Source organism: Oncorhynchus tshawytscha, linkage group LG03, assembly GCF_018296145.1.
Source record: "Oncorhynchus tshawytscha isolate Ot180627B linkage group LG03, Otsh_v2.0, whole genome shotgun sequence".
Taxonomy (NCBI): domain Eukaryota; kingdom Metazoa; phylum Chordata; class Actinopteri; order Salmoniformes; family Salmonidae; genus Oncorhynchus; species Oncorhynchus tshawytscha.
In genome coordinates, this window is record NC_056431.1 from 16,503,703 (window position 1) to 16,516,795 (window position 13,093).

Sequence of the window (13,093 nt, forward strand, 5' to 3'; positions counted from 1 at the left end):
ATCACTTATTTTCTTCTTGTGCAAATAAATTCAACCTTAAACCTATGTGTTAAATAACAAATGGCTTTTTGTCATTGATGATCAGATAATTCCGTTGTAACTGATTCTGTTGCTCAACATTTTTACAGTTGATCGACAACTTTAGCACTGTTCCAAACTTAGACTATCCTATTTTTTTACAATAGCCTTTATAGAAATCTAAATGTCTTTGGTGCTGCAGCATGCACTCATTTGTTGTCATCTTCTGTTGCGGTATTTTTTTATTTATTCATCTTTTCTCCAGTCATGTAAAACGACGTAGAATTGCAAGAAATGTGTTTATAAAAGGCAAAAGAAATTCGGACTGCAAATAAGATGATACATTCGTGCAGTGCTGTTATTATAATGGATATCTTTTCATCCCTACAATTGTCTGCAAATCCACAATCTTCTAGCTACTTTGCTATGTAATGCTTACAACACGAAGAACAGTTTCTAAAACTGCATATCTAAGGCTCTGGCTTGGGTCTCATGAAAGCATCGTAGCACTAAGATACTATTCTGTCCATTTAGTGTCAGTGGAGTTAAGATGATCTTAGTGGTACGATGCTTTTGGGAAACCCAGCCCTTGTCTATCATGGGAGTGAGGGTAAACGTAGGCATGTTCTCTGTTATCCACTTTCTTTGAATTATTATTTTGGGTATAGGGGAGGATCACTTTTTTTTCAAGCTTTCAGAATGGGTCAGGTAAAAATATATTTTACTGAAGGGAGGGTCATCCATTTTAATTTCAGGGAGGTCCGATTTTCTCCAGGTATCCCTCATTGTCAATAACGTGCAGTCCCTTATCAGGGTGCTGCAGCACCTCTAGCACCGCTCTCGCTGCTATGATTGTATAAGGAAATGCATGATGAAGTGCTGCTGCACATAGGCTATTCGCAATCCAGATCGAAAATGAATGATGTGTTATAAATCAAGTGTTATGAAGTGTGAATCAAATGTTATGCTGCTCTGGTATTACTGTTTATATTTAAACTAGTTAGCTTGCTACACACGCTCCACCAGTGACTGCATTTCAAGCCATGCATGTTTGGATACTGGGGGAGCGCAAGCTCCATGAGTGCTGAGCAATTAACCGAAATGTCGGTTCTTTTTTGGTTTTTAAACAACTAATTGACCAATGTACGTTTAAATGATTTGAATTCCATTTTGTTAGAGTTTTTTCTGTCAGCTCAATGGGCAGTTTATATAGAGATAAATCGGATCAAGCCTGAACTATGCAATGTAGTAGGTTTAGTTTCCAACAGGCCAATATTCTACATACATTAGCACAGAAAAAATGGTAATTAACTACAATGACAATAATCCATTGCGCACCTGCATACTTGTCCGGTCTGTGTGGAGCACTGAGCTATAATAAGAACGGTGTGGAGCAGACACGGGGTGATTGATACTTGGCATTCAGCAGTCAATAAATAATGTCTTATTTACTTTGAAGAACTACTAAAATGTTGATTTTTGTCAGACTGCATAGGCAGCAGGTCTACAGAGATGGAATGATGACTTGGAATGAAATAATAAACCATTTATTCACTTTACTTTAATAAAATATGGTTAATAAGTGATAAGCAGTAATGGGCATCACTAACATGATATATATATACAGAATATGTCTTTTTTTGGATATTTTTATACATATGTTATTATTTTTTTTACTTTTAATTGTTTTATTCTGTGTTGTTACGACATTCGACCCACATAATGCATAGTGCATTTAATGTCTAAAAAATAAACTGAAATTGAAACCGAACCTACCTCATAAAGCCCTAATCGCTCAGCACTTCTCTCCATGCAGGGAAAACTGGGAAAAAGTCACAACCGGGCTCACATGAGCTCCATTCAAGGCAGACCAACGGTTGGGGTGGAGGTGTGGGGTGGCGAATATGACGTCATCGCGACGACTAGGTGGAAGTGGGTTCAGAACAACAATGACAAAAACTGTATACAAAAAATAGAAAATTATACCACCACACAAAAGAACACTTGGCAAGTGGGAGGGAAAAGGGGCAGGTGTTCTGGCACAGGTAGACCCATATTGTGCACGCGCCTGCAAATCAGTATTGCCAAATAATCTGTAGTCTATGTTTTTGATGCACCAGGTTTATTTTCAGCACTTAAGCACCTGCGTGTATGGACAGCTCCCCTCCCATGTCTATTGTTGATGAACGCAAGTAGTGGGATAGAGTGGTCTGTTGAACTGCACTGTAGCTGCAGAGCCTATTTCACCAACCTCGGAGCCCGACAAGGATTGGACATTGGATCATTTGGGAAACTCCCATGGATATTGACATATCCAAAAAGAAAACTGAGTGAAAGATGGATCAACCGAAACGCTGAAATTGTTGTAGGCCTACTTTGGAGAAGAATACGTCATTTTGGGTTTCAATTATTTTTGATACTGCGGTAACTGAAGATAATACATATATTTAATTGCATGACGGTTTAGCTGATCAATTGGAATACACAACATTGTATCAGAGAGAAAGTGTGCTTTGTGGCGTATTGTGAGGGAATGCGCGAATTCCAAGTGAGTTGAGCGTTAAACAAGGTAAGAGTGAGCATAGTCCTGTAATATATCTGACTGCATGTTGTCATTATGTGGACAGATGACTAGCATATAGGATAGCTATAGGATAAATTGGACTAACTGTTGTATAGCCTACATTATAGTGGCATAACAATCAAAATATCCTAATTTGTTAAAGGACTATATGGTACGAAACAATCAATAGAATACAATATGCAATATCCCTGCATATCTACGCTTCTTGTCCAGTTACAACATGAAAACAAACAAATGTCCAAAATATAAAGGCAAAACGTTACAAATATATAGGTCTTATACTTTATTTTTTTTACCTTCCATTTTCAAAGGTTAGGTTAAAGGTTTTTCCCTCCACCTAAAGTTTGTAATCCCATTGACCCATCCATCAGATTGCTGCAGTTTCCGAATCGACCGCGACCTTTTACCTTGCACACACACTAATATAGCAAAAGCAATGACGCCAACCGGAATATGTCTTCCGCATTTAACCCAACCCCTCTGAATCAGATAGGTGCGGGGAGCTGCCTTACAACGTTCACGGCGCCCGGGGAGCAGTTGTTGGGGGTTAACTGCCTTGCTCAAGAGTAGAATGGCTCGGGGTTTCGATATAGGATTGATATTACCGCCGCTTTGCAGTGACGCCAAAAAAATAATTCATGAATGTACACTGTAAACACTGCCCTAGCCCCTAGTAGGCTACTGGTGCATGCTGGGATGATCAATTTACTGCGTGAAACTTGATCCCAATGTCCTTCAGACACCTTCGCGTGCCGGTGCCATTTATTCTTCAGTGGATGGGAGAACAGTCAAAGCCACTAAAAATAACTCATCATTCTATTACATGATTAACACGCATTCAAGACTTCGTTTTGAAAATGTTAACATACTGAGAGGAGACAGAGTGAGGATCAGCGTTGAAAGACTTAGTTGAGAGTGAGATGGTGAGAGAGAAAGTGTGTGTGTGTGTGTGTGGCATAGGAAAGGCATAATTAATGTTGAATTAATTAAAGTGAGATGGTGAGAGAGACAAAGTGATAGAGAGCGGGAGTGTGTGTGTGGCATAAGGACACACACACTTGGTCCAAGGTCATCTAAACTGATGGGGCAGCAGGGTAGCCTAGTGGTTAGAGCGTTGGACTGGTAACCGGAAGGTTGCAAGTTCAAATCCCCGAGCTGACAAGGTACAAATCTGTCGTTCTGCCCCTGAACAGGCAGTTTACCCGCTGCTCCTAGGCCGTCATTGAAAATAAGAATTTGTTCTTAAATGACTTGCCTAGTTAAATAAAGGTTAAAATGAATAAAAATTATGACAGACCAGGTAGATCTACTTTCGCTATTATATGGTTGGGTATTCTATATCAGGAAGAGAAAGGCTGTCTTTGTGCTGCTACTGTGTCAATGTTCTCAGCATCAGTACTGGGACCATCAGGGATCTGACGGGGCCGAATAGAAACAAGTCATGGTCAGAAGAGGCTGAAAATGACCATTATATCAATCTAATCAATCTAATCAATCTTTCTCTGTGTTACTACAAACCAAGAATGAACACCATCTCTGCATATGAGTCATTACACATGACAATGCCCTTTGTTAAAAAGATTTATAAACTCCATTCATTCCCAGGGTAGGCTGACAAACTAAATGGGGAATCCGTGGCACCAGTTGGCTTTTTCGGCACATTCTGGTTTGACATTTCTCTCTGGCGGATAGCAGAAGTCTCCCGGTCCCAATGTCCCTGCTGTAGAAACACATGATCTTCTTCTTTAGTATTCACAGGGCAATGTGTTTGGAGAGTGTGTTGACAGCTCTGGAGTGGGGTAAGGTCAGGCTCTGCAGTCCTCTACATCGACTTTCAAGCCAATAGACATCAGGCAGATGGCACATGTAGCCTAAACAACACTGGCTTTTCGTGTTTCCAGGTTCAGTGTCATTCCATCTTACTCTAGGTGAACAGTCCATGTGTTTGAGTATTTGATCATATTTTGACGATTGTTGATTGGTGGTGTTTAAATCTACTGCACTTGCTAAGAGAAGATGTACAGTCACTGTGACATACTGTCTGATAATCTTATCTCATTTGATATTATGCTGTAAGATCAAATGAATGATGATGAATACAGATAATTTATCTGATCATTCTATCATAATCCTATTTCCAACCTTATTACCTCTGATATGTGTGTGGTATACAGTGCACAAAGTCCTCCTGGATCAGCCTCTCACTTTGAGGCTTTGTCATTACACTTTTATGTGCAAAGACATCTCACTCCCCCACTATGGTCCATGGTGTACTGTACGTCACTGTGCCATTATGAATCACAGTCCACAAACAGTGCACACAATGATGCTGTAGGGCACTGATTGCAGTCCTCTGGGGCTAGGACACAACACAGGCCATGTTATTGTGCTCTGTGTGTGGGCTGATTGCATTGGCCATAAAGTGGTATAAAAACAGATCCATCATGGTCAGAGTCAACGTGGTTATTTACTGGTAGGTAAGGCCTCTATTACAACCCAATTGGGGTCACAGAATCGGATCAGGTTGGATCACTGTTTTCCAAAGAAATGATTGCAATGCTTCTCACCAACACTACAGCCTATTTGAAACAGTAAGTCCGGTATTGCTTATTAAGCATCGGATTTAATGTCTGTTTTTTTCAATACAGAGCATTTATCCCAACTCCAATTCCACACAGAGCCTTCCATTCAAGCATACATACTATTTACATTTCCTCCCAAACATCTGTTGTGAAAATTACAGTAGCATCAATATGGCCATTTTCCTGGTGTTCAAGACGACAGATAAATATGCTACACTGGACAAGAGTTTAGCTGACATGCCAAACCTGTGTCTAGCTAACAGAATAGAGGGCCAACTAGAGCCATAAAAACAGCAGTTATGAGAGAGGAAGATGCAGCGCTGGTGCGATTACTGTGTGAGTTATACCGCAGAGGTTTGTTATTAGCAGGGGAGGCTGGCTCGTCTCAGTCGTGACAAAACAGTGTGTTGAATACCCATACTTCTCCACTGGCCTTCTGTGTATAGTTGAGCAATAACAGGCAGCGTCATATTCTGATTACCAGGAGATTACAATATGTCACCGTGCGATTCTGTCATTCGGATAATTGTTTATCATCTTGATGCCATTACGCACCATGCACAAACTGGTTGAATCAACAATGTTTAAACTTCATTTGCCAACGTATTGTGATGTGGAATCTGCGTGTAAAATACATTGGATTTTTAAAAAGTCATCAATTGTGGTTTTGAGGGTGAAATTTCAGCCTCAGGATTATGTCATTATGGTAACCATTTTTAAACATAGACAAACCGTGTGTAAAATATGTTGAATTTGTACCTTTAAAACAACGTCAGATCTTCAACGTTAAATAATCCACTGTCAGAAAACAACAATAGGCTGGGCAGTACCTCCTACTGGAGAATCTACCCTTTGGTCTCCCATCCAGGGTTTTAAGGTTTTAACCAATCCCAGCCCTGCTTAGCTATGATATTTGTCACTGACTATTACTAATGTGCAATCATGAGAAATATTGTTGGGAAATCTCCACTTAAAACTAAATAGATTCACTGTTGCTATTAAAGCCATTCCAAAGGGTAGGTTTAACAGAGCAAATGAAATGTGACCATACTTTATCACTCATATAACATCAATGATGCTATTTAGGCCTGAAAAGTCCTCAACAGCTATTCTTTGAATTAAACCCAGAATTCAACAAAAAAATAGACAATACAAACTTAATTTAAGGTGCATTTAAAGTATGATTTCATTTGATTTAGTCCTATTCTTTAACTTTTATTTATTTATTGAGATACAGACATGAATCCAACATATAAATTATTAATTTGTAGACAAACTGGAATTAAAGCCAAACTAAATCAGTGGTACAGATGGAACTATCCAAGCAGAATATAAATCTCCTTCAGATGTTGATATTTGGTTGCATTTACAACCAAAAACAATTCAATATCACTTTTGAAATACAATAAATAGCCTATTAACATGTCCACAAGTTAACAAATTAGATGTTGGATTCACGTCTCCAACTCAACCAAAAATATAAGTTAAAGAAATGGATTAAGACAGTGGCTTAGCTTTAACTATCCAAGCAGTATATACATCTCCTTTATATGTTGATATTTGGTTGAGTTGTCAACCAAACAGAATTCAATATTACTTTTGTAATAGAGTAAATAGCCTAAAGTTAAGACTATCTTCCAAACTAATGTAACATTCAACCTTAAAATTAGTACTACGTCCATTGGCACATTTTTAGGTTACTGTAACTATACATTTCTTCTTATGTAATCATATAAAACATGTTCAAGATAGTATGCGTAGGACCTTGCAGGTCAATGGAGATCTTCACAATTGCTGTAACAATCTGCACAGAATCTCAAACGGCATTAATGTAATCTCAAAAGCAATACAGGTCATTTGGTTCTGCTATTAGATTAATTAAACACAGTGATAACACATTAAACATTAACGTCTCCCGAGTGGTGCAGCGGTCTAATGCACTGCATCTCAGTGCAAGATGGTGTCATTACAGTCCCTGGTTCGAATCCAGGCTGTATCACATCCAGTTGTGTTTGAGAGTTCCATAGGGCGGTGCAAAATTGGCCCAGCGTCGTCTGGGGTAGGCCGTCATTGTAAATAATCATTTGTTCTTAACTGACTTGCCTAGTTAAATAAAGGCTAAAAAATGTTTTTTAAATTTTTTATTTAAAAACAAAATATCTGACATTGTATTCCCATTTTAACTTTGCTGTGGTTTTAGATGGTTGAAAGTGCAGTGATAGACATTTGGGTGACAATTAAAACCGAAAATCAGACATTGTTTTTCCATTGGAATTTGGTTGTGCTTTTAGATGGTTGAAAGCATAGTGATAACACATTGGCAATTCAACTAACTTTTGGCTGTCTTTTTGAGTGGGTGAATATATGTTGTAATCTCATTGATCAACTTCTCAGCCAAATATTACCCAATTATCCACGTTGAAATGATGTGGTGTGCCCAGTGGGTACGCTTCTCTCTGATGAGTTGGTTGGTGGACTAAGTGGTGAAATGAAAAACTACCATATTAATGTAGTGTATGCTGTTTCTCAGTCGCATGAGGTCTTATTTTACATTAATAATCACTTATCCTATCAAGAGCAATGTAGAATAACTGACGGCACATAAAAACTTTGATGTGTATATGATAATAATGTATGTAATCACGATAAGGATATACATGTTTTACTTTATCTACACTCATTCATATAAACCTTGTCTTTTCCAACCCAGGATGTCTGGCAACCTGTCCCTCCTGAGGCCTCCATTAGTGGGTGTCACCGGGTCAATGCAACCCACCCTCTCAAACATGTCCCAGTTTCCCCCTCTGGTTGACTGGGAGGCGCCCACCTTCACCCGAGCCGCCCAATTCCGTGTCGGCGCCACCTTAATCCTCTTCCTATTTGCCGCCTGCAGCAACCTTGCATTATTGGTCAGTGTGTGCCGGGGGCGTGGCCGGCGCCTGGCTTCTCACCTGCGACCACTCATCATGAGCCTGGCTGCCGCCGACTTGATGATGACCTTTGTGGTGATGCCACTGGACGCCATTTGGAACATCACGGTGCAGTGGTATGGCGGGGACGCCATGTGTAAGATGCTATGCTTCCTCAAGCTGTTTGCCATGCACTCGTCAGCCTTCATCCTGGTGGTGGTCAGTTTGGACAGGCACCACGCCATCCTGCACCCGCTGGACTCACTCAACTCCCACCACCGGAACAAGAGGATGCTGGGTCTGGCCTGGGGCCTCAGCGTGCTTCTGGCTTTACCACAGGTGAGTTAAAACCCTGGTAGCCTTATTTACTATAAATAGTGTGGCGCTCCAAGAAATTCAAGGTAAATTCCTTAAAGTGAAAGTGATTTTGATAAGTCCTGGTATGTTGTTGAGATGTCGTGTTCATGCCAAGTGCAGCTCTATCTGTGGGTTAGTCAAGGTACTTAGAAATATATATTTACATTTGAGCAATTTAGCAGATGCTTTTATCCAAAACTACTTAGAGTAAGTGCATTCATCTTAAGATAGCTAGGTGAGGGCCTCCCGAGTGGTGCAGCGGTCTAAGGCACTGCATCGCCATGTTGTGGTGTCACTACAGCCTAGGGTTTGATCACCGGCCGTGACCTGGAGTCCCATATGGCGGAGCACAATTGATCCAGCATCGTAGGGTTAGGGGAGGGTTTGGCCGGGGGGGCTTTACTTTGCTCATTGCGCTCTAGTGACTCCTTGTGGTGGGCCGGGCGACCTGCAGGCTGACCTCGTCGTCAGTTGAACGGTGTTTCCTCCAACATATTGGCGCAGTTGGCTTCCAGGTTACGGGGGCAGGTGTTAAGAAGCGTCTTTTGGTTAGGTCATGTTACGGAGGACACATGACTCAACTTTCGCCTCTCCCGAGCCTGGCAGCGATGAGACAAGATCGGAATCACAAAATTTGTAAGAAAAAGGGGCTAGAAATTACATTAATAAATTTAAAAATAGATAGCTAGGTGAGATAACCACATATCACAGTTGTTATAAGTACATTTTGCCTCAATACAGAAGTTTTTTGGGTGGGTGGCGAGGGGGGGAGACTAAGATGTCTTATTTAAGATATTCTTTGAAGAGGAAGGGTTTCAGTTGTTTTTGGAAGATGGGCAGAGACTCTGTTGTCCTAGCTTTAGTGGGAAGCTCGTTCCACAATTGGGGTGCCAGGACAGAGAAGAGCTTTGACTGGTCTGAGCGGAAGTGTACACATTATCAATCAGTTTGCACAGATGCTTCAAGTACCAATTAACACTCTCGACCCAGTGGCTGATGGGAGATGACAGGTGAAAGGATGGCTGAGGTCACCAATTGTGACAGATACTGAATTAATCTGGTCAAGGTCAAGCGTACATCTAATACACTCACACACATACACACACAGTGACGAACGAGGAGGCATTACCTACGATTCTGTTCCTGCATGGTGTACTGTACTCAACTGTCATCTCAACTGTCATCTGTGCACACATACTGATGGACCTAGATGGGGATTTAATGAATATAGGCTGGGGATCTCCCTGGCTCTTTGGCATGGTGTTCCTTGAATCAAAAACACAATCCTGTCTGCTGTATCAAAAAAGGAAATTAAAGATGCCTCACAGTGTGATCTTGAATTTGTTTTGGGCTACAACCTATTCAAATTCACACTGCGGGGCATCTTTTTTTCCCCTGTAAAAAATACATAAATAAATATATTACAAGTCATCTGATTTAGAATGTAGCCTAAGGAAATATAAAATGTACAGTACATAACTTACCATAGATTATTCTGAGGTATATTCTTGCGCAGTGTGTAAAATGGTTTCAAAGAGTAATGGCATACTACTGCAGCACAACTTCAAAGTAGTCCAGCCTTCTCTACATTGTTTGGATGACTTACTTCAAGCGGCAGGAGAGTGACTGTTTGCTTGAATGGGGAGAGTGTCAAGGTGTGGGACGGGAGGTTCAGGGGGGCGGCACGTGTCCCTCATGAGAATAGATTTATTAATCTGAGTAGACAAATAAGCCTAATTTGCTGTCAGAGTGGCGCCGGGGCTGCTGGGGAGTTTTATCAGTGCACCTGCTGGTAGGCGAGTGATTCACCACAGGGCATGAGCATCTTGAATGTCTTGCCTCAGGCTCTTCCCCTGTAATTTAATTCTCAGGGCTGCAGAGTGCAGAGGGGCACAACAGGATTTACGTATCAGTGCCACACCGTCAGAGATCCCACGTAATCGCCGCCCCTATGCAGCAGAGGGGCACAACAGGATTTACGTATCAGTGCCACACCGTCAGAGATCCCACGTAATCACCGCCCCTATGCAGCACTGGGGCAAGGACAAGGGGGTAGATAGACAGATAGGGATATGCCTTCTGGAGTCTTCCTGGAAATGAGGAGGCATTTCAGCAAGAAATCTTTAAATTCCTGGCATGCTGATATTAGTTAGTTAATTGTGCCCCCCAGAGTGTGCAATGTGATTATATTCCTGAGAATTAGGAAAGTGCAACATCAGCAGTGGGAGGCGGGAGATGTTGTAAAAGCAAGTATTTAAACACTGAAATCAATCTAACGTTTTATTAATACATGGGGAATTGGAAAACAAGTCAAATTGCATTGTTGCAAAAAGCGAACAACTCCGTCCCCAACTCAGATTGGATACAATTAGTATAAAATCATAAATCAATTCAGTATTTATATATGTCTGTCATAGTGATTTATGTCCCCAAATAATTTTGAAAGCCATTGCAGAGTATGGATCCACCTTGAAAGTTACTGTGATGCTACTGACCATTGCATTCATTAATCAGAAAATACTTCAGACATGATTCAGCCACTGCATTTTCTCATTAAACTACCCATTTCTGGCTAGTGCTCTGGCACAAAATAGCAGCCAAGACCTCAACTGAGTTTTATACTTTGAAGGTAGATTAAATTATCCCCAACATAACCTAAAGTAGTACTGTAGTATCCCAGTGTATACCTGTGTGAAAGGTGCTGCTGTATTTACAGTAGGTGGATTGTCATACATCTTAGATGTTGTGGTTGTTGTTACTCAGTGACTTCCTGTTCCCCAGCTGTTCATCTTCCGGGCCATCAAGGCCGAGGGCGTAGACTTCACCCAGTGTGTGACCCATGGCAGCTTCAAAGAGCGATGGCAGGAGACGGTCTACAACATGTTCTACTTCGTCACTCTCTACGTGTTCCCCCTGCTGGTCATGAGCTTCTGCTACACACACATCCTCATTGAGATCAATCAACAACTCCACAGGAACAAAGGTACAAGCTAGCTATTCCAATCTGGCAACCACAATACTTGCATGGCCAAAATGGCAACCTCAGTAGGCCTATATGCTGTTCCAACATTAATTATACATTAACAATGTTCAGGAGAGATCTGATAGCTACATTGGCTTTAGGAAGCTACTAACCAGTGCCATACTTTTCCAGATGGCGAGTCCTGCCTGAGACGCAGTGGCACAGACATGATCCCCAAAGCACGAATGAAGACTCTAAAGATGACCATCATCATCGTGATGTCCTTCGTGGTCTGCTGGACACCCTACTACCTCCTGGGTATCTGGTACTGGTTCCAGCCGGAGATGCTGCAGGTCACGCCTGAATACATCCACCATGCCCTGTTTGTCTTCGGCAACCTGAACACATGTTTTGACCCGGTCATCTATGGCTTCTACATGCCCTCATTCCGGGCCGACCTGGCCATGTGCTGGTGCTATAGAAGAAGGGACATTAATATGTCGCCCAGGTCTCTGGACCGCCTGTCCGCCCACCAGGGCCCCCACAGCGGAGAGCAGGACTCTGACGCCCCCGGTGTGGAACAGACCAAAGAGACTGGAGGTGACGGTAGATGACTGGAGCTGACAGTAAGTACATCTGTAAGGTTGGAGGGCTGAGGGAGAGCAGACCTGGAAATGAGCGCTACTAAGGAGTATGTAGACCGACCTACTTATTCTGTGAGGTGAAGACAATGGCAGGCTTAACAGCACCGCCAAAATATCTCCCCTCTGATTGTACGCCCATCTTTAACATTTTGAGGACATTGTTGAAGCATGGGAGGAGGCACTTGAGTTAGGGGTCAAGCCCAACCTGAGATGAAAGGGATAGATGGATAAAGAGACAAAACTATCTTGGAAGCCAAGGGTTGAAGGGTTCAAATCATTCAGGATTACTTTACCCAGAAAATATATGTTTTCTGGGCCTAATCTACAGCGTTAAGCACCATGGCTAAGGCAGTTCAGAGGTAGACTTGGGAGCCACCCTGATCTTGTGAGCTTACATTAATGGTTCGTTGTTTCCAAGAGGTCCAGAGGGAGGCAGAACAGAACCAACTGGACTGCAACACGTTTCTGCCAATGTTGGATATCCAGTTATACAGCAACAGTTAAGCACATGCCATTCTATTTCAATTACTATCACATGGAAAGGCAAACTCATTTTAAGCGCCGTTCCACAACTTTCTACGAACCATTAAAACCCTTGGCTGTCCCCTGATATATATATATATATCTGCCTTGCGAAAGTATTCGGCCCCCTTGAACTTTGCGACCTTTTGCCACATTTCAGGCTTCAAACATAAAGATATAAAACTGTATTTTTTTGTGAAGAATCAACAACAAGTGGGACACAATCATGAAGTGGAACGACATTTATTGGATATTTCAAACCTTTTTAACAAATCAAAAACTGAAAAATTGGGCGTGCAAAATTATTCAGCCCCTTTACTTTCAGTGCAGCAAACTCTCTCCAGAAGTTCAGTGAGGATCTCTGAATGATCCAATGTTGACCTAAATGACTAATGATGATAAATACAATCCACCTGTGTGTAATCAAGTCTCCGTATAAATGCACCTGCACTGTGATAGTCTCAGAGGTCCGTTAAAAGCGCAGAGAGCATCATGAAGAACAAGGAACACACCAG

At 41.6% G+C, this 13,093-nt stretch overlaps 1 protein-coding gene across 1 annotated transcript; it reads left to right on the forward strand.

Moving 5' to 3' along the window:
• The first annotated feature begins 7,805 nt into the window (after positions 1–7,805).
• LOC112244939 (gonadotropin-releasing hormone II receptor-like) lies at positions 7,806–12,026 on the forward strand. The gene is made up of 3 exons (XM_024412833.1): positions 7,806–8,432; positions 11,232–11,433; positions 11,605–12,026. Exons 1-3 carry the CDS (start codon positions 7,806–7,808, stop codon positions 12,024–12,026), a joined length of 1,251 nt encoding a protein of 416 aa, XP_024268601.1.
• Positions 12,027–13,093: the final 1,067 nt, after the last annotated feature.